Source organism: Uloborus diversus, chromosome 5, assembly GCF_026930045.1.
Source record: "Uloborus diversus isolate 005 chromosome 5, Udiv.v.3.1, whole genome shotgun sequence".
Classification (NCBI taxonomy): domain Eukaryota; kingdom Metazoa; phylum Arthropoda; class Arachnida; order Araneae; family Uloboridae; genus Uloborus; species Uloborus diversus.
Genome location: NC_072735.1, coordinates 157,833,224 through 157,853,552, shown reverse-complemented (window position 1 = coordinate 157,853,552; position 20,329 = coordinate 157,833,224). Strand labels below are relative to the sequence as shown.

General features: G+C 31.0%; 1 protein-coding gene across 1 annotated transcript in view; it reads right to left on the bottom strand.

The window, feature by feature from the left end:
* The window catches only part of LOC129221890 (exocyst complex component 3-like), a 41,239-nt gene that overhangs the window by 10,161 nt on the left and 10,749 nt on the right, over positions 1 to 20,329 (bottom strand). The window contains exons 4-17 of the mRNA XM_054856261.1: positions 19,759 to 19,849; positions 18,295 to 18,401; positions 16,052 to 16,133; positions 15,268 to 15,530; positions 13,541 to 13,646; positions 11,508 to 11,591; positions 11,347 to 11,420; positions 10,105 to 10,200; positions 9,952 to 10,018; positions 5,157 to 5,249; positions 4,215 to 4,308; positions 3,265 to 3,335; positions 2,755 to 2,903; positions 1,780 to 1,851 (exon numbers count right to left, since the gene is read on the bottom strand). Of these exons, the coding sequence (XP_054712236.1) occupies positions 1,780 to 1,851; positions 2,755 to 2,903; positions 3,265 to 3,335; positions 4,215 to 4,308; positions 5,157 to 5,249; positions 9,952 to 10,018; positions 10,105 to 10,200; positions 11,347 to 11,420; positions 11,508 to 11,591; positions 13,541 to 13,646; positions 15,268 to 15,530; positions 16,052 to 16,133; positions 18,295 to 18,401; positions 19,759 to 19,849 (1,449 nt within the window). The remainder of the gene's footprint in view (positions 1 to 1,779; positions 1,852 to 2,754; positions 2,904 to 3,264; positions 3,336 to 4,214; positions 4,309 to 5,156; positions 5,250 to 9,951; positions 10,019 to 10,104; positions 10,201 to 11,346; positions 11,421 to 11,507; positions 11,592 to 13,540; positions 13,647 to 15,267; positions 15,531 to 16,051; positions 16,134 to 18,294; positions 18,402 to 19,758; positions 19,850 to 20,329) is intronic.

The following is a 20,329-nucleotide window of genomic DNA, read 5'->3' as shown; positions in this document are numbered from 1 at the left end:
ATACAACAAAGCACTGGTGGATTTATTTTTCAAAAACCTCAAGATGTTTTTTTTTCTTTTAATTGCACTCATTTTACTCATTTATTAGCAGAAAATTCTTACTTAAAATCACAAAACCATTCAAATTTATTAACATAAACTTGAGCGGAATATGGGATTTTAACTTACTGAATTTTGAAATCATAATCAAAAGAATTAAGAGAGGAAAAAAACAATATTATGTAGATTTTTTCCTAGATCAGCAAATTTTATTTGAAAAGATAACATACATTATGAGCATTATAACATTTCAGTTTAGTAAAAATATCTAAATGCTTACAACAAATGGTGCTTTTTTTTCTGACACTAAAGTACACTTTAAAAAGTGAAGCCAAACTAAAATTGTATATCATCAGTGTTCAGGCAAAAGTCACCAAGTCGAAAACTCCAATTCATTCACATAATTTCAAAACAGTTTGATTGGTATGTATCATGAAATAAATTGCTCCAATAAATTACTTTACAGTTATCTTCTTTTTTTTTCTGCAAAGCACCAGTTTCAGCATTTCAACGAACCTTTTTTACAATGCAAAATAATGAGCTTTTGGATGTAAAGACATCCCTGCACAAAGGTGTTTATTTATTTCTCAATGACTTTTGCCTGACACACATAACATCATCCTTAGGTCAATTTGGCTTGACAGTACCTGTACAAATATTTTTTTTTTATTTCATTCACTTCATTTCACAACACACAGTTGCTACATTGTATGACAAATAAAAAACATTTTAGATAAAAATGCAACAGTATAGCTGCCAAAAATAATAGGTGAAAATTAGGGAGGCTCATGTGTAAAATTGAAGCCCAGTGGCAGTACTTTGCGCTTCCACACAACAGGACCGGGATCTATTCTTGGGTCCAGCATAGTGGACTCAGCCATTCATCTCTTCAGTGGGTGTATAAAATGAATACCAAGTGTACTTGGGAATAAATCCTGGGGGTTCTGCATTCGGCTGACCACCTGAGTGGAATATCTGCCTTGCACCCCAGAGCCGTTGGTCAGAAAAAACTGAGATGGGGCAAAGTAGGCCTTGGCCCTCATGGGCTGTCGCGCCACCAGGTTTATGCATAAAATTAGGGAGATCTAGCATGAATAAATATAGCTACAAGCTTGTTCGGTATTTAAAAATAATTGGTGGATCCAAAATTTAGTAATTTGGATTACTGTTTTTACTTTTTTCTCTTTTTTAAAGGGGAAAAAAAAAAAGAGTACAACTTTTCAGTTTGAAAAAAAAAAACTTTATAAGAGGCATAAGTATCTTTTCTCTATTCATTCGTCTCACCAGGTAAATTTTTAAGAAGATAAAAAAAACATTGGAAATGTTTTATTGCATGTTTTTGGAAATATAAGTTTATAAAAAAAAAGGAAATTCAAATAAACATGTTTCAAAGATGATCGAACATACACAACTTTCACACACATGTATGAAAAGGTTTGATTTTTGAGATTGTTCCACTGTAAGGTTTTTTCCAAATTGCAATTACTGAAAACTCCCTTCCTTGCGGAATTTCAGTGTTCTGGGATGAAAATTCGGGAGATATTTTTAATTTTGGGAGACGGTACGGGGGACAGCACCTAAAATCGGGATTCTCCCGAAGGAATAGGGAGAGTTGGAAGCTATGGGATTGTGGTTAATATAATTTGCATGAATGAAATCATACTTCAGTTGTATACACCTATTCAGCTTGGAAAAATAGCTTTGAAGTAGGAAAGAAATTCAAATGAACAAGGTACTTACCATGTACGAGTCATTACTCCATTCAGATTACTACTGAGGTCCAAAAATAATTCCTCTCTTAAATATTTTAAGCTAAAATATAAAGAAAATAATAATAATAATTAGAGGAAAAAAAGCACTTGATGTCGAAAACCCATTATAATATTTTCAATTTATTTCAAATCAATGATATAGAGTATTTCTATTGAAAAAAATATTACAAGTGAAAAGAAATAGATAAGTAACTGAGAGGGAAAGGGGAGGAGAGGTGATTCATGAGCATTTATTTATGAGCGCAAGAACCATTTATTACACCCAAATCCCTCTCCGTTCCTCAAAAAAGTGGTTATTGATAATGGAGGTTGGTTGCTCTTAAAGGTTGTTTGTGAAAACGCAAACAAAAAAATTTAATAGCAACAAGAGAAATTGTTTATATTCTGCTTCCAGTACATAAAAAAGTTATGATGAGAATATAAAAACGTTATGATGAGAATAACTCATAAGATAATTTTAGTAGATTCAAATTTTATTTTCTAAAATATACTTCTTCCATTTATTTTCTATTTAGGAACTGATTCATTTTGAACTATGAGAAGATAGTTCTCTGTTTCAGATCCTTTGTTTTTCTGAACCAACTTTTGTTTTTTAGTTCAGCATTTAGCAGCAAAAATTATTTTTTCAATATCGTTAGCATTAGTTGGAACAGAGTACAACATGAGCCTATTGATTCATCTCCTCTTCGAATGAGTTAAAAATGTATTCTTACAACTAAAAGAACCTAGGAATGAAAAAATGAGGAAAACTTGCCCCTTAGAAAATTGGTCGTGAATGGAGTGGCCACTTAATAGAGGTGCCACTCATAATCACAGAAGTTTTGCTATAATTATTCATACAGAAAGCAAGTGTACAATATGATTATTATTGCTCATTAGCAACTCTTATTAATGATGTTGGGCAAACGTTTTGAAAATATAAATTTTAGATATAAATACTTACACAACTAATATTAATTTGAGAAAAGCATCAATAGTCTTGCAAAACAAGTCTTCTGCTGCACTGGAAATGGTACTTAAATCTTTGCAATACCTCAGCCTCAGTTTATCAGCAAACTCACAAAACTGAAGACAATTATTCGCAATGGCAATCTATAATTATGACATCATAAATGTGCAAGAAATGTACGTAAAGAATACACAGATTTGATAGAAAGCGATAACAATCAAAACACTCTGAAAGACAAGGGTTGCCATGATTTCTTAACATGATTTATAAAAATGTATTTAAAGTACATAAATTTCAAAAATATAAAAAAATCAGCAACATCCTACTTGCACATCTTGATGCAAGAAAAACATTTTCAGAATCTTAAAAAGTGATATTTCAATTATTGCAAGAGATTCTATTGCAACATTTAAGAAGTGAATGCGGTCTTATTAACTATCAAACAATTAGCAAACACCAAAGGGTTTTTTTTTAAGTAAAACGAAAATTATAATGAAACCTTACCATGTATGAAGTAAATTTTTTCACTACACTTCTATCTTCAAAATGCTTGTTTTTATAAACAGTAATGGAGTCTAAACATAGATAAAATACATTTGAGAAATACATACACGATATTTATTTGCAAGAAAAACTACTAAAACTGAATTAAAAATTTAAAAGCCTTCATCCCTGATGGCCCTACTTCACATTAAGATGAAACTTAGGGGCCAGAACACATACAAAATATAATTAAATTTTTTTTCTAGGTAACATGGGAAAACATGGAAAGAGAAAGACAATTAAAAACTACTAAGTTTTGCTAATCACAAAAGCAGAATCAAGAGCTGAAATTCAAAATCCTTTTAAAAGCCTTACACTAAAATAAGTTACAAGTATTTTATTTCTTAACAAATAGCCTATGTCAATAGATAGGTTTACATCGTTTAACTTTTTCCCCTAGCTGCCAGGAGTGAAATCGTAACCAATCCTGTGAAAAAAGACTTAGCATTCTATTAAAAATTTAAAGGTTCTAGTAAGAGTTCCTATTCCCTGTGTTTAATTCTGTTCCATATAACTTGGAGGTTTCAAATAAATTCCATCAGATGCAGGAAAGTTCATTCTTTTGATCGGTACTAACATTTTAAACATGCCAGTAAGCTTTCATTACAAAAATTGAAAATGAATGAAAATTTGGTTTTTTATCTATAGTAATTAAAATCTTATAAAGATGAAACCGAGCTAATTATAAAGATGAACTCAAGCTAAGAACACTCTCAATTGAATGATCCTTCAAACAAAAGAGGAAGGATTGAAACAGGTCCATCCTTTTAGCTGCTATGATGCCACAGACAGACACACAGATGCAAAATTTCAAACATACAACTCTTTTTCTTTTTTTTTTTTTTTCCAAGTTTAAAAACTGAATATAAAAGCAATGTCTTGAATAAAATTCATATATAGTTTAAACATACCTTCATAGCCTCGAGTAAACTCAAGTACTTCCTCAAAGCTCAGAAACATCATACGCTTGACTAAATCTTTGTTCACAGTCTGAGCAACTTGCAACTAAAAATTATAGCAAGACAAGAAATTATTGAGATTGTTTTGATGTTTTTCCTATAAATGTACCACATTAAAACAGAAAACAAACACACGTAAATTTGAAATAGCTTATTATATATTTTGATTTAGCATATCATTTTAACAAGCTACAATAAAAGTCAAAATGCTCATAATTTGAAGGGTTACTTTTTATTTTTCTCAGGGCTGCAGAGACACCTCTCCTGGTGAAAATAGGGAGAAGGCTGAAATGGGGGGGGAGATCCCCAAAAAGTCTCCTTTTGGAATTGAGAGGGGAGAGAAGGTTGGGGATTCCTACAAAATCCCCCTTTGGAATCGGGGGAGAGAAAGCGAAAAATGCGATGACAAAAATCATATTGACTTTAAAAATTCATATTTTTATTAAGTTTTCATATTTTTTTGTAGATTCTGTATGCATTGTTTATCAATTATTTATTTTAAACACGAATGCTAACAACTTTTATAGGTCCAACTAGTAATTCACTTAAAAAAATAAGGGGTGCCTGACATCTGGCTGGTGTTCATGAATGTACTATGAGGGGGGGGGGGAGGTTTGGGACTCTAGCATCTTATATAATTATAAGATGCTAGATATTTAAATTAAATACTCATTAAAACAATAAAATTTAAACAAAATTCAATCAAAGCAAAACTGCATATTACGCTAAAGAAAACTTTGCTCACATAAAAAAATTCAGTTTGTCTTCAACTACCCATAAAGTTTTAGTCAGCAAGTCAAGGATTACACGTCAAGAACAATCACTTTAATTTCAAATCAAGAAAGTGGAACTAGCAGTGTTTATTTAAAGTAGGAATGAAAAATTGATACTCACATGTTGCTCTAACATATTATACATTATTAATGGAAGTTGAGTGTGGAAATAACCATTTTCATCTTCATCAGGTCCTTGCTCTTGCTGCCAATCCTTTAAAACCAAAACTTTACTTATAAAATTCAATTAAAAAAAAATTTGTTCTAATATACAGACATAACTTAGATTGCGTCGTAGATTCTCCAAAAATTTATTTAATTAAAGAAATCTGCAAAATGTGTACAAATTCTATCTTGAGTCGGAAAATATTTGCAGAAAATCTGCAGTTTCTGCAGATATTTCACAGAATACTGTAGAATTTCTGTAGAACATTTGTGTGAGTTTTCCCCTCACATTTGAACAGAATTGTTCTTCAGCTCAGGCGCAGCTTCAGTTATGCGACTTGTGTTGTTGCAAATTTAGTAATATTCTGCTTTAGGGCTTGTGGAGAGTGCAAAAGTGACTTATAAGTGGAGAGACCATGCACGGGAAAAGTCTTTTCATATTTTAACTGTGAGATGTAGACTACTATAAGTACAGTTTTTAAAAAGCTTAACATATAAAATTATTTTACAGATGTTGTATAGTATTAAAACTGCTTTTTTTAACAAAACACACTGAAATAGTTGGCAAAAAAGTATCTATAATAAGAATCAATATATAATACATAATACAGAAGCACTAGAAAAAATTTTCATTACTTTAAATATTTATTTGTGTAAAACTGTTTTTAACTCAATTTGCACATCTGTTGTTAACATAATTAATTCTAGATCAATATTTCTTTTTACTTCCTTTCACAAAAAAAGAAGTATTGTATTTGCAAAAAAAAATTCACTCAAAAATCGACCTTAATTTCCATTTTGCTCACCCCCGAATGAATGATGAGTTTTTTTTTTTTTTTTTTTTGACTCGACCACACCTGGATAAGTGACAAAGAACACATAGACACGCAAAATATCCATTTTGGCGATTCCCGAGTTAGTTACAACAAGTTTTCTCGTGACATCTGTATGTATGTATGTATGTATGTGCGTATGTGATTATGTGTGTATGTATGTCGCATAACTCAAGAACGGTATGTCTTAGAAAGTTGAAATTTGGTACGTAAAATCCTAGTAGGGTCCAGTTGTGCACCTCCCCTTTTGGTTACATTCGGGTATTTCTACAGGGGTCTTTTTCCCCTTTTTGGGGGGAAATCATTGTTAATTTTGATATAAACTCAAGTGGTGTTACAATTTGGCAGACACTTGGCGATATATCGCCAGTCTTTTGGTCGCAAAGTTTTGTTGCCAACTTGGTGACAAATTTGGCGATTTTTTTTTAAATCTGGTTTCAATTTGGCCACTGTTGGTGATATTTAGAGAGTAAATTATTGAGTCACATTAAAATTACCAATAATTGGGAAATGACATTAAATTGGAGTAAAAGGAGTCATGTGAAGCACACATCAGCTCGTTTTTTTTTTAATGTTTATCAGCTGTTTAAGAATACCTAAAAAATGTAATAGCATTCAGAGCTATGTGAGGGACTACTTAAGTTATGTGCTGAATGGTCAAAAGCAGTGGTTGGAAAAACTACATTTTTTTTGTAGCGAACTACAGCTACAACTACTTTGTTACAGATGTAGTTAACTACAACTACAACTACTTTTTTCAAAATGTAGCAACTACAAACTACTTTTGAAATGTAGTTGCTACTTCGCTACTTTCCAAAAAATAAGTAAATAAAAAGCATACACAATAGGTTGTCCCTCAAGAAATGAAAGTCAATTTTTCAAGTCGCATACACTCTTGTATTTTTCCTCTTGTGTCAAAACAATCGTGAAAAAAAGTTTCATATAATTTGCACAACAGCAACCCGTGCCGACTTGCACCTGAAAGTGTAAAACAGTACTTGTATGCTAGGCCAAATCGAAAACTTTTTTTAGAAACTCGAAATTTTTGTTGATAAAACGTTGCCCATGTACCTAACATCCCACATGTCTCACAGGAACATTTATTCAAATTAAAAAACATTTAGATATGCCAAACATTTAGATATGTCCTAAAATTTATAATTTTATTTAAAAAATTGATTTTTTTTCAGTTATCTTTCAAAAAATTACATATAAATTTAAATAAAATATAAAGTTCAAAAATTACTGGCGAACACATTTACAGATCAACATTTACAAACAAATAATAAAAAATATATTTTTTTTTTAATGAAAAATTTAACTCACTCAACCTGGAAAAAATCCTTATCTTTGAGTAGTACTATGTGGGAAACTTAAAAATTGCAGGAAAACAAAAATTTCTATTTAACGCTAATACATTTTTTTTTTGATGTAAAAGGATAAAATATAAGAGAGTGTGCGACTTGAAAAATCAACTTTCGATTTTTTTTTTTTGGGGGGGGACACCCTAATACACAAACACACCGTAAGAGGATTGACCAAAAAGAGATTGATAAATTAGCTCATCAGACTAAGAAAAATGTCCGTTATCATGCTCTCATACACTGTAATGCTCGTATTTATTGTAAGTTCTCCAGAACAGTTCAATTTCATCCTTTTCCATCACAGTTTCAGTAGCTTCTTTATACTTGGTGAATACTGTCCAAAATTTAAGCATCGCTAAAATATTTTTGTGTTTCAATCTTCGGTCTGTTCACATAAAATTCACCAAATTTTCAACTTGCGAAATCACTGATATCTTCATTTTCGCGAAAATAAGTGTTTTTTTTCGATATAAATATTGGTGAAATATGAAAATTACGACGGCAAACAAACTAATGGCGTCAAACAGATAGAAAGTATGGCGTCAAAATGAAATGCCTGAGGTCAGCTCGTATTTTTAAGAGTCTTATTCCTCATTGCATCCGCTGATGCACTTGTGTAAAATTTGCGCCAGACAAATTCGTTTGAACATTTTTTTTTCAGTTTATTTAAAAGTAGTTTCCAGAAATCGCTACAAACTACTATTTTTTTGTAGTTAACTACTCACTACACTACGTTTTCTAAAAAGTAGTGCGCTACACTACAAACTACTCAAAAATGTAGCTACTACAGTAGCGTCGCTACTTGTAGCGCGCTACTTCCAACCACTGGTCAAAAGCACCATTTTTATAGCTAAAATTTCCAGTGAAGGAAAAGCCTCTTTCTAATCAAAACCCTGTTGGATATGAAAAGCATAAAATGAACCTATAATAAGCAAAATATGACAAATTCTCCATCAATTCAGCTGGAACTTTTAAAAATAAATCTAATAAGAAGGTAATCTTACAACAAAACTGGATTGTAATTGTGACATAATGAGATTTTGACACTATGAACATCTCATTTGGCCATCATGAATGGAATTCATTTTGAATGAGTTCCACACTCATATCATCCACACATACACAAGGTGCAGCAACATAACTTCATTTTTTTCAAAATATTATAAAACCCATTTTAAGGTTCATAAGCTTTTTTAACTATGTAGATACATATCAAAAATTTCGTGTTAGTTTTAAAAATCATATCAAGTAGGTGATGCCCCTCATCATTGTCAAGACTGAATAAGGCACTGAAGGCAAATTTCTGGCATTTCTCATGACCCTTTAAACATAGCAGAAGATACGTTAGCAATTTATGCCTGGATGTTCACCTTCAGGCCTTGTGAGGTTGTTGGACAGTTGCCAAAATGAAAGATTCTAAATCATCCCAGAAACACTCCTGAGGGGCCGAATTGGGAGAGCGAGGTAGGAATTCCAAATCTTCTCTTTTGTTAAGATACAACGCTTTGGGAACTGCTGCCTCAAAGCAGCTAATGATTCCCTTGAAGTGCAAACTGTTTGCCACCTTGTTAATGGGCAATGGGAGACGCAATTTATCTGATGTGATTTTCAAAATTGTGTTAAAAAAGAAAAACAAAATTCACAGACATAACTAAATAATTTTAGAAAAAATAAAAGCATTCTGATTAATGAAATGGGTCTTATTTCATTTTGAATTAAAGAAATTATCGTGTTGCATGCAGTATAAATTTGAATGTCCTTGAAGGTTTCAGTCGGACTGCTACACAGCTCATTATCTCTAGATTCAAACAAAGTTTGGCACAAAAACCATACATTATCTTTAAAAAAACATTGACAAAATATGTTAAAATTTCTTTTGGTTTTTTGCTCTAACTAACCCAGAAATTTAAAAAATAAATATTTTCCATTACAGTTGAAAATTATTATAATGCATACTGTGTGTAGAAACTGAAGCTTTTATTTTATAGATTTTGGCGTTAGGTAGAGAGATTATTTTATGCATAAACTATCGTCATGAACATTACTAATGACATTTAGACTATAATAATATGTTTGCATATTATACATTTCTTTTTACGCCTACTGTTTTAAATACAAACCTTTTTGTACTTTTACCAGCTCAAAGGTTTTACAAAGACAATCTAGTACCACTATGTGTGTACTTATAATCATCACATTACTCCTTTCATTTGTTTCAAAATAAATTTGAGTATAACAAATATTTTGCATTTAAAACAACTGAAATAAAGAGTAAAAAGCAAGATGCTGCCTTAAAGCCAATATGCTACAGAATGCTGCTACCTTTACAATGCAGAAAATACGGATTTATTAACACTAAATTTATAGCTTACTTTTGAGAAATAGTAATGTTCATGGATAATTTAATTTTACGGATCCTCAGTTTAAAGATGCATGTAAACTTAAATTAGAACTAACTATCTAAAAGTCTGACAACTAATTTCTAAACACTAATAGGCTTTAAAAAAAAAAAACTTAAATAATTTTTCAACATATATACAAAAGTTTTGCTCACTTTAAAATCAGTAGAAAGAGCATTCTTCATCCAATCTCGGTAATTTCTTTTAACATTATATAAGTATCTGAAAACATAACAAATAAGTCATTTTTATTACTAGAAATAGACATAAAACTGCAAGAATAATAAATTTTAAAAAACAATACTTACTGATTGACCAAGCTTGATATAACATTGTTTTCGAGCAAAGGAGGTAACTTTGAAATATCAATATTAAGATCTGGATGTCCAAGCATTTCATCAGTTCTGTAAATCAAATGAATCGCATTATTTTATGTAACATATTGAAAAAAAAACTATAAAATTTGACTCTAGAAGGTAATCTTGATGAAAATGATACACTAAACACAAAATTTAAGAACATTTTCATTTGGATACCTTGATCTTACCAAAGACTCTTCATGGACAATTATGCATTTCAATATCAATATTTTTCTCCAAAAATATTAACTGTTGGCACAAAAGTCCTCTTTTGAGCTTAAATGATCATGCTATGCAATGCTTTAATTTCGTGCAAAAGTAAACATTCCTCAAATGTAGCCAAATTGCTCACGATAAGCTATAAGCAGATAAAAAACTTAATTCCAACATGGTTGGACTAAACAACTTCTTATCTTTCCACAATGAGAAGATAAGAAGAAAAAATTTAACTTTGCAAAATTTTTACAAGAAAACTTAAATATGAGTAGCCTTACTCTTCAGGGAATTAAAAAATATTATAAAAGAGAAGGGCACAAGAAAAACAAGCAAGAATTCATTTCAATAAATCCAAAGCAAAATTAATGTTCTTGTTCCTAAGATCTTTTATAAGTGATTTAAATACATTTTAATATTTTGTAGTTCAAAAACTAATATTTCAAAATAAAACCTTACACAGTTTTTTTTTTTTTTTTTTTTTTGCTAACTAATTGCATGAAAAAATATATTAAATATTCATTTTACATTATCATTACTGTTAAAACTAGAAAGTTGCACGTCATGGTATGATGGGTGAAAATTTGCTTTTATGTACATTTGAACGCAATGATTGCCTGTTTGGTGATATTTTGGTAGTTAAAGTTAAATTTGGTAGTTTAACCCTAACTCCAGTGGATTAAACATTAACTCCAGCAGCTAGCCGTCATTGTTGACCATTTTTACGTTTCTTTATTCTGTTAAAATGACAGTCTTACCAGTAAAACAGTTAAGTCACCGGATAGAGTTCAGCCTTGTCATGATAAAGCATTTCCCTGCATGTAAAACATTACCAAAACATATTATCAAATTATCATGCCGGGGCTCGAGTTTCATTGTTAAAACACGCGGGTTACTTTATCATTGGCTATTATTTATATGAGATACTCAAACTTAAAAGAAATAATTCAGATGAAAGCAGTAGATTTCAAAGCTAACCCATAAGCACTGATCCAAGTCAAGAGTGTGATGTATTCATTATCCTCAAGTTTATTGCCAATGAGATCTTCCAACTGAAAATGGAAAAAGTTACATTAAAAACATAATTAGTAAAATTAGGAGTGTCAAAAAATTCTTTCAGACAAAAATGATTTACTTACATGCTTTGAAAGACAGTCATGGTACATTTTAACATATTCATCAAATATTTGATACTTTGGAGGAAAGCAGGGGATGCAAGCACTCTATTTATTTAAAAAAAAAAAGAAAAGGAAAAAAGTTACAGTGTTGTTGCAGTTTCAATGTACAAAATGAACGGGAGAATACTATTTCAAATTATAATATTATATTGTAGCATATTTATTCAGTCATTTCATAAACTTAAACTTCTATTAGTTGCTTCTTGCAACATCTACTTAATTTTTGAAATTAGATTTCATACTTTAATATAACATCTATATAAATAAAACAAAGAACACATACATATATGTGTGTGTGTGTTTGTATGTTCCCCATATAAATCCACATTTTACGTCAGATTTCGACCTAACTTGGTAGGGAGGTACTTGGGCACCCGAGAAGGAACATGGAGCGGTTTTCAAACGCCAAATAAGAACCCAACCATTCGAATTTTAATTTTAGGCCCGAAAATGGCATTAAATGTTTTTTTCTACACAAAATAGTAATTGGATCAGTTCAAGTTCAGCGCCATTTGAAAGCCCGCCAAAAAATCCTGAAATTGATTTACAACCTTCGAATTTCAAAAAAAAAAACTAAGGCTGTAAAATTACCAGGAAAAAAATTAAAAGCATTTTTAAGCCTAATGGAAAAGAATTTCATACTGGAAAATTATTATTTGCACCATCTCATTTTAAGTTAACGATCTCATTTTAAATTTACAATCTCATTTTAAATTAGTTCCCATTTTAAATTAGCTCTCATTTTAAATTAGTGTGCAAACAGCTCAGAAGTTTGCCACATTTTTTTCCCCTGACTGTGCCCAATTAAAATTTTCTTTTTGTTTTGAAGCAAAAAATTTCCCCTTTTGATTATTATTTGGCAATTTTTTTTTTTTTTTTTTTGGACTGCCAGCAAAAGGCAATTAAGAAGGTTACACTTAATTTGTTCGGGAATTTTTGATTCGCATTTTTCGTTCTTTAAGAATAATTATTTTGAAGGGAAATTTTACAGTATTTCTTTTTCTCTAATTGAAGCCTGATTGTTGAACATGCGTCAGTTGACAAAACTTTTATTTTAGAGGAACACTGTGTAAAGGCAAGCAATGTAGCTAGTACATATTAAAGCTGATAACTCAAAAATTACCTATAAATCGTTACAATTATACCGGAAATTATCATTATAACTCTGAATTGTAGAAATGTGATTCCAGATAAAGTCTTATGATTAGAATTAGGAAAAAATCAACTATGCCTATAATTACCTTAATAATAAATTAGTTATGATAACCATCATAATTTGGAAAGGAAAAAAAAGAAGATACGAATTAATCTTTAGCATATAGTTAACTTACGAATTCATTTTTCTTCTTATCATCTGACATCCCAAGTGTAAAATAAACAATAAAAAACAATCTGCAAATATGTTGTTATATCTAGACTTGAAGATGGTTACTATAATCTTGCATGGTGCAATCACAGATGCAAACATGCACATTGTTTGCAGATATATTTGCTGTGAAAATATGCATCACCCGATAATAGTTCAGACTTATGTGGTTCTCTAGTAAAAGATTTATTTCAAGTGTTTGATTTAAAAAGCAAAGCACAGGCACTAATAAAAGTGGATAACTAGATAGATTTGCATCATTTAAAGCTAATTTATGAACTTGTAAAATGCCTCAATATTGCCATACATTTTATATGGTCTGGAATTGTTAAAGGTTCAGGGGAAAAATGGCCAAGGGCTCTACATGGTGTTGATAAAATTATGTTTTGAAATATTAAAATTTTATTTAAAATTAAAAGATAATTTTTATTTTACAACTTTAAGTACCTTTCTGTTTTTGAATAAAACAATTTTTTGAAATACTTCCTAAACACCAAATAGAAGGTGCAGAATTCATTTCTGAGATTCTTTAGCCTTCTCAGAATTTCTTGACAGTATTTACCACCACCTTAGTTTTGAAACCCACCTTAGTTTTGAAACATCTCAAATAAAAAAAGAAACTGCTTACTTTGACAACTCTTAGGTCTTCTACAACAATTTGTCTTGTAATCTCTAAATGTGTTACCAACCACATTTTATTTCCAGACCTATCTTCAAATTGATTTCCTTCGATTCTGCAAGTAAACACAAAATAAGTAACATGCTAGACATCAAATGAAAATGCTGATTTTTAAGTATAATGCTGCAAAGTTATTTAAAAGCATTAAAATGTTACCGTGAAAGATTGAAAGCTATGTCATGACTTCATTCATTCTTCATCAACATTCGCACAGGAGTGCCCCCTCCCCCCCCCCCCTCTAAGAGCAAGGTTGCCTCCTAAATATTGCATAGACCCCCAAAATATAATAAAAATAACCCTCAAAACACTCCTTCTCTAAAAATTTTAATAGCTGCGCCATGACCCCCCCCCCCCCCCATGTGGGCACCCCTGCATTTGCAGGTGTTTCACCGGAAATATTTGATCTTTTCCTTATGTCTTCACAATGTGAATATTGACATTTGACATATTTTTATATTTCACAGTAAGATACAGTATATACAGTATATACAAAATTAAATAAAATAGAATCATTTAAAAAACAAAACAAAAAAAAGAGAAAAAAAGGTTAAAAAAAATGAACTAAAAATAAAGATATCAAAAGTCAAATACAACTAGGTTCATCCATAGTGGAAATCTTCCCAAACAGTTCAAATAGAACAAAACACAGCACTTTGTAGCCTCATTGCAATAGATTAGTCAATGCATTAAATACATCAAATGCAAATACCCAGCAAGAAAACAGCAACAGAAAAAAAATTCCTTGCAGTTTCGAAACTCATGACACCTTTGATATTCATGTAAAACTTTCAATTTATCTTCCTTTCTCCACCACACTTGTTTCTTTTCTTTTCTTTTTTTTTTTTTTGCAAATGTTTCTAACAATTCTCAAGAATCGTAGACTACATATTTTTACTCTATTCAGTTATTATTTATGCTCTAGACTAAATATTTTTAGTCAGCACTGAAAAAAGATCAATTCTAAAAATTAAATTTTCACAAAATTTGTAACCAAATGAGTTAGATCAGGGGTCAGCAATCAAAATTGACTGAAGATCTACTTTCAACAGTTCAGTAAATATGAAGATTGAATTGGAGGGGGGGGGGGTTTAAACGGTCGTGTTGCATTGGCAGTTAAGTTGAGATTATGCTGACTTCAAATTATAGACAAAATCTTTTCAAAATAGACTTTACTATTTATTAATTAGTTGCTTTAATTTGATAAAATAATGTTATATGAACACTGTTAAGAACTCACATAGAAATATTTTCACACAGAAATATATTGCTTGTTTTAAAATTGATAAAATAGTGACCATAAAAAGTTCTGCTGAACATAAAAAGGTTGGAAAATGTTCAAGTAATTTGAACTTTAAACCTAATTTTGTTTCAGAAAATGGAACTCCAATAGAAATTAGGGAGAAAACATTGTCTCTATTGACTGAAAATAAGCTTGAGATCGACCGGTTGATCCCGATGGACAGGTTGCCGACAGCTACGTTAGATCAACAAATTACTTTCAGTTAAAACTTCATAAACTTAACTAAAAAAGGATACTCTTCACATAGCTACTAGGCATTGTATGTTTTATTTAATTAGGAAATAGTATATTCAAGCAATCCAATATTATAATAGTTTATTTTATGTCATTTGTAACACAAATTTTAAATTCAGCACACAAAAAAATCACTATTTACCTTTCTGCAACAGACTTATTCAAAACTTCAAATGCTTTTTTCCTCCATTCCTTAGGTCTACCTATTGGCATGTAACCCGTTCTTTTATGCCATGATATAGCATTAGCATCTTCACTTTCTTCCCGTTCGATTATTCGCAAAGCACTTACAATGATTTTTGGCTCCTTCCTGACCGAGTTGAGAGTTCGGCACAAAATTAACCAAAGTTGCTTACTAACTTCTTCTGATAATTTTTCCACATCCGAAAAATAATGTTTCAACATCTAAAAATATAAGGTGAACATTTTACACGAAATTCATGTAAAATATTTACACATAAAAGAAATCAACAGGATGAATTCAAACTGTGTATCATAACAGTATAGTAACACACATGGAATAAAATTGTTAAAAAAGAGAATTTTCTGCATTTAAACGTATGGAAAAAAACTGTTAAAACAATAGAATAACCATGGAATATAGATTTTTCCGAATTAAGGATTATTAATAAACCATTTGGCAATGACAGGAAGTTAAAGAACAAAACATGTTTGTATAGGTATCTGAATTTCATGTAGTATTTTGGTACATTTATATATCATAATCATTATATTAAGGGAGAGGGGGTGTCTTTGAATATGGCAGGTAACCAATGAAGGAGAAAGGAAAACTGAGCACTCATTTTCATGAAAACTTTACTCATTGGTTCTACATTTTTAAATTCAAAACAAACTATTAAACATTACTAAACAAAATAATAAGCTTTATTAAAAATATTATTTTTCAAATTCCAATAACTACTCACATTTTGATCCGTAGGACTTTGATTTGCCAGCTTATGCATTTCAAACAAGAGATCATCCCTGGAATGCTCCAAAATAGCTAAACTGAAAAAGAAAAAGTCAATCGCAAAATGCATGAGAATTACACTCATTACTGAATATAGAAATATCTACAAATAAAATACAAAATTGATTAAATATTAAACAGGAAAAATAATTATAAACTAAAGTTTTATTTGCTTTCTGCATTCGGTAGAAAATGTGCAATTTCCAACTGATTGCAGTTCGATTTTTAGCAGAGGTTATCAATTTTTTCCCAACGATTCATAAAGAACGAAGGCTTTCACAGCCAGTGTCAATAATGTTGTGAGATTCCGTGCTATCTCGGCCACACTGAGAAATCAGCAGTTGTGGAATACTTTTAGTGATGGGACCCAGGACATTAAATTCAAAGAAACCAAAATACTTTCAAGGACTACCCACTATTACGCCAGATTGAACAGAGAAGCGATCGAAATTTTCATACATCCCAACAATTTCATCAAAAAGGAAGAAGGAATTAAAATCAACAAGCTCTGGCATGCTGCACTTAGACAGATTATCCTGAGAGATACTTTTAGCCAACCAGAAACTGCGACAGATGTCCAGCAGCCAATCTTTAACCAGAATGAAGAGGGCTCAAGTTTCAGCCAACCAGAAACAAGGACGAAAGTTCATCAGCCAATCCTGGCCCAAAACGAAGGGAGAGCTAGCTCTTCCCACATAAATATTGACAACATTTTGAAATCTGCATCAGTTGCTAGGAAGTCGCTTCCCTGGAAGCTTCGCCCACATAAACACTGAAGATGACCACCGCAGATGCAGTCAAAACGTTTGGGGTAACCACTGAACAACAACGGCACAACAACCAGGAATCTTACAACATTATTTAGATTCATAAAGAATCCAATATTTTCCTGCTTACATTTTCTATACAAAAATATATTCAAGATATGCTCTTCTTCAGCATTATGGCTAAAGCAAGTTTTTTCAACATTATTCTTTTGCTTAGCTTTAGATATGCTGTCATCATCTGCTGGAGCAGCAGAAGAGCTCACTTCATCATCAACAGATTTCATGTGCTCAGTAACGTCCCATTGAAAAATGTTCACACAGTGCTTTTCCAGGCACAGAAGTATTGATAAAGAATATCTGTAGAAATGAAATTTAAGTCCACCATAAACGAACACCAATTTCTTCACTATCTATCATAAGCATATGTAATATCATTAGGGAAAAAGAAGTTTGGGCAGGACAAATAGAAAAGTTCATGACAAATGAAAGTTCACTATATCCTGGGTTTATTAACCCTCCGCGCACAGCTCAGTTTTTATACTTTCCGGTCCTGAAATATGGGTGGTTTATTTATATTTTCTCTCTTAATATACATATATTATAATTTGCATCTGTATCAGTTATTTTAAAATAATACAAGAATTTTATTAGCTTTTACGTTTACAAAAAATACGTAATACGGCACCAGCTATTTCAGCGAGAAGGTTTTATAAGTTGAAAAAATCATGCGATATTTTTATTTTCAGATAGTTATAATTTTTAATCTTTTAGCTCGAAAAAAAATACAGAAATTTTCTAATAAAACAGGAAAAATTGCGAGAAAAATATCAGTTTGCTTTTTTAGAATACACACATAATTGTGAAAAAAAAAAGCAATTGTTTCTTATTCCCACATAATGCTGAGCTTAATTTAAGCAAGGAAATAGCGAGATCCGTATTGAAATAAGGCGATAAAATTCTTCACCTGCAATTTTCACATGACCTGTAGACAGGGACAAAACTGATTCCTCGCTCAAATCGCGGGAGCCTTACCCAGAGTATTAAAGCAGGCTTTGACTGTATGTTTTAATGGGACACCTTATGCTATTTCATACTGCTGCCTATGGGTTAAAAGTTTTTCTCGAAACCAGAGCCTCATATTATGAGTAAGAATCTGTAAAAAATTATGCATGTAAAGTGAGGTCTTATAGCACATAAAATACATACATAAAAAATCCAATAATCTGTCAATTTTTTGATCACCTCTGTTAAAGTTTTTCTCTAAACTTATTTATGTTCAGTCCCAATTATGCTGGTGGAAAGAAGGTCTACTGTATTTATATATAGTTTTAAACTGCATGTTTACTTTATATTGATTAAAAATTTACTTTTTTTTTCCCTACTGAACACTAGTAAAGGATGTCAAACACAGAATAATATCGGGAATATTTACCACTGATGAGCTGCTAATAATTTTCCTTCATTTATAAGGTCTAAAGCATCTTTCACACTCTTCGGAATGTTCAATATATGTTCCAAATTTTCTAATGCAGCAGAACACTACAAATAAATATATAATAAATTTCCACTCTTGATCACAAAAAAAAATATCTGCACTGAAAAAATAAAATACTTATATGTTTTCATGAAAATACACTTTTTTTATTTAAGTCATAAACTACTGCTCTAAGCTGGGGATGTAAGCATGCACTCACAGACTGATCATGACATCCAGAGACTGCAGTTTCACCCATATTTTGGGACCATCAGTCTGGAAAAGCCATAAATGAGCATGCTTTTCCAGATTGATAAGTTACTCAAGTTAAAATCGATGTCTTGTTAAAAGTAGCATAAACAAGTTTGAATGTGGTACCTGTCTTCAGAAATTGGGAATACACAACATGAATGAATGACTAACTATTCTTTTAATACTCTTCTTTTTATGAAGAAATACTAGTGATTCAAAAATTTGTAGTGAGAAAAGAAAATATTCATGGAAATACAATCTAAGCACAAAAAATTGTCACACATCCAAAATTTTTGAAATGCAACTCATACTTAAAATTTAACTTTAAGAATTTTTAAAAAATAAATAAATAAATCATTTCGTTCAAAATTTCTGAATAAAAGATCTTTTAAAAATTTGTTTTAGGAATATTTCATGAGCTTTCTCACGACTTTTGCAACTTAATACCTTAACTTACATGATTGGTAGATATCCTAGACCAGTGGTTTATTTTCCCAATGCCAAAAGGGGAGGGGGTATTGAGCCCACTGTCCCCAATTAAGTCTGTGTTTTGATTTAATAATGAGAAAATATTACTTTTTATAACTAGTTACCAGACTGTCCTGTGAAGCACTTTCCAGGCCACATGAGGTTGAGGGTCCATATGCAAAACTTTAAGGCCCCCTCTCTCCCCCCCCCCCTCCCCTTGGCGCAGCTATTTTGCTCATAATTTTGTTGGATATATTTTCCTTGTGGAAACCGATTTAAGTACAGGTTAGAGTTGTAAAAAAAGTCGAAAACTTTTGTACTGTGGAATAAGTAAAATGACACAATACTGCCATGGGAAGGTGATGAGATAGGTGAAGAAATGCGCTTTGGATTACATACTAATATTTGGGAAAACGAATATTAGAGTAATTTTTCTTTTTTTTTTTTCGTTTTTTATTTTCAGCAGAAATCAAATAAGTAAGCTGGTACAATAAAACTAACACACAATAGATGACAATGACAAAAATGCAAAAAAAAAAAATATTTGTAGTTAGGCCCTTTACCTAACTACTTTAGAATGAATAAATAGAAATTTAATAAGAAAAATATCAAGAGATGAAAAAACATTTTTGAAGACTCTAGCTACGTCAAAGCAGCAGTATTTGAATATGAATGAAAGAAACATAAGGGAAAGTAATTTACCTGACTATGTTCCTTGCTTTCAATTTTAAGAGCATACATACTTTCCACCAAGTTTGGAACCAGCTTTAAAGCGTCTTGAATTTCTTCGACACTGCAAAATGTCAAAATAATAATAATTTTAATGAGCTTTTGAGCAAAAAATAATTAGTTAGAATTTAATATTGCTCAAAGTTATGAAAAAAAAAGGTAACAATAATAAGCATACAGTATACTCCCAATTATCCGCGGAATTGGGCGGCACCGGTACCGCGGATAACGGAGATAACCCAAAAAAAGGTTTTTATTAAAGGTAAAAAGATAAAATTGTCTTTTGCTTGAAAAATGATTGTGAAAATAGGTGTGATATTAAAAATTAGTGCTGGTGTATGCAAAGGCTTTAAAAGATCTATGTCACTCACATAGATTTAAAGAAGGGTTGGTATAAAAAACGGGGTGGGGGTTTGAAAAACTTTTTTTTTTGGTTTAAATCAGGTTTTTTTGGTTTAAACAAGGTTTATTTGGTTCAAACTATTCGTAAGAAAAACAATTTTATTTTAGGAAAATCATGAAAAATTTATGAATTAATTTTTAA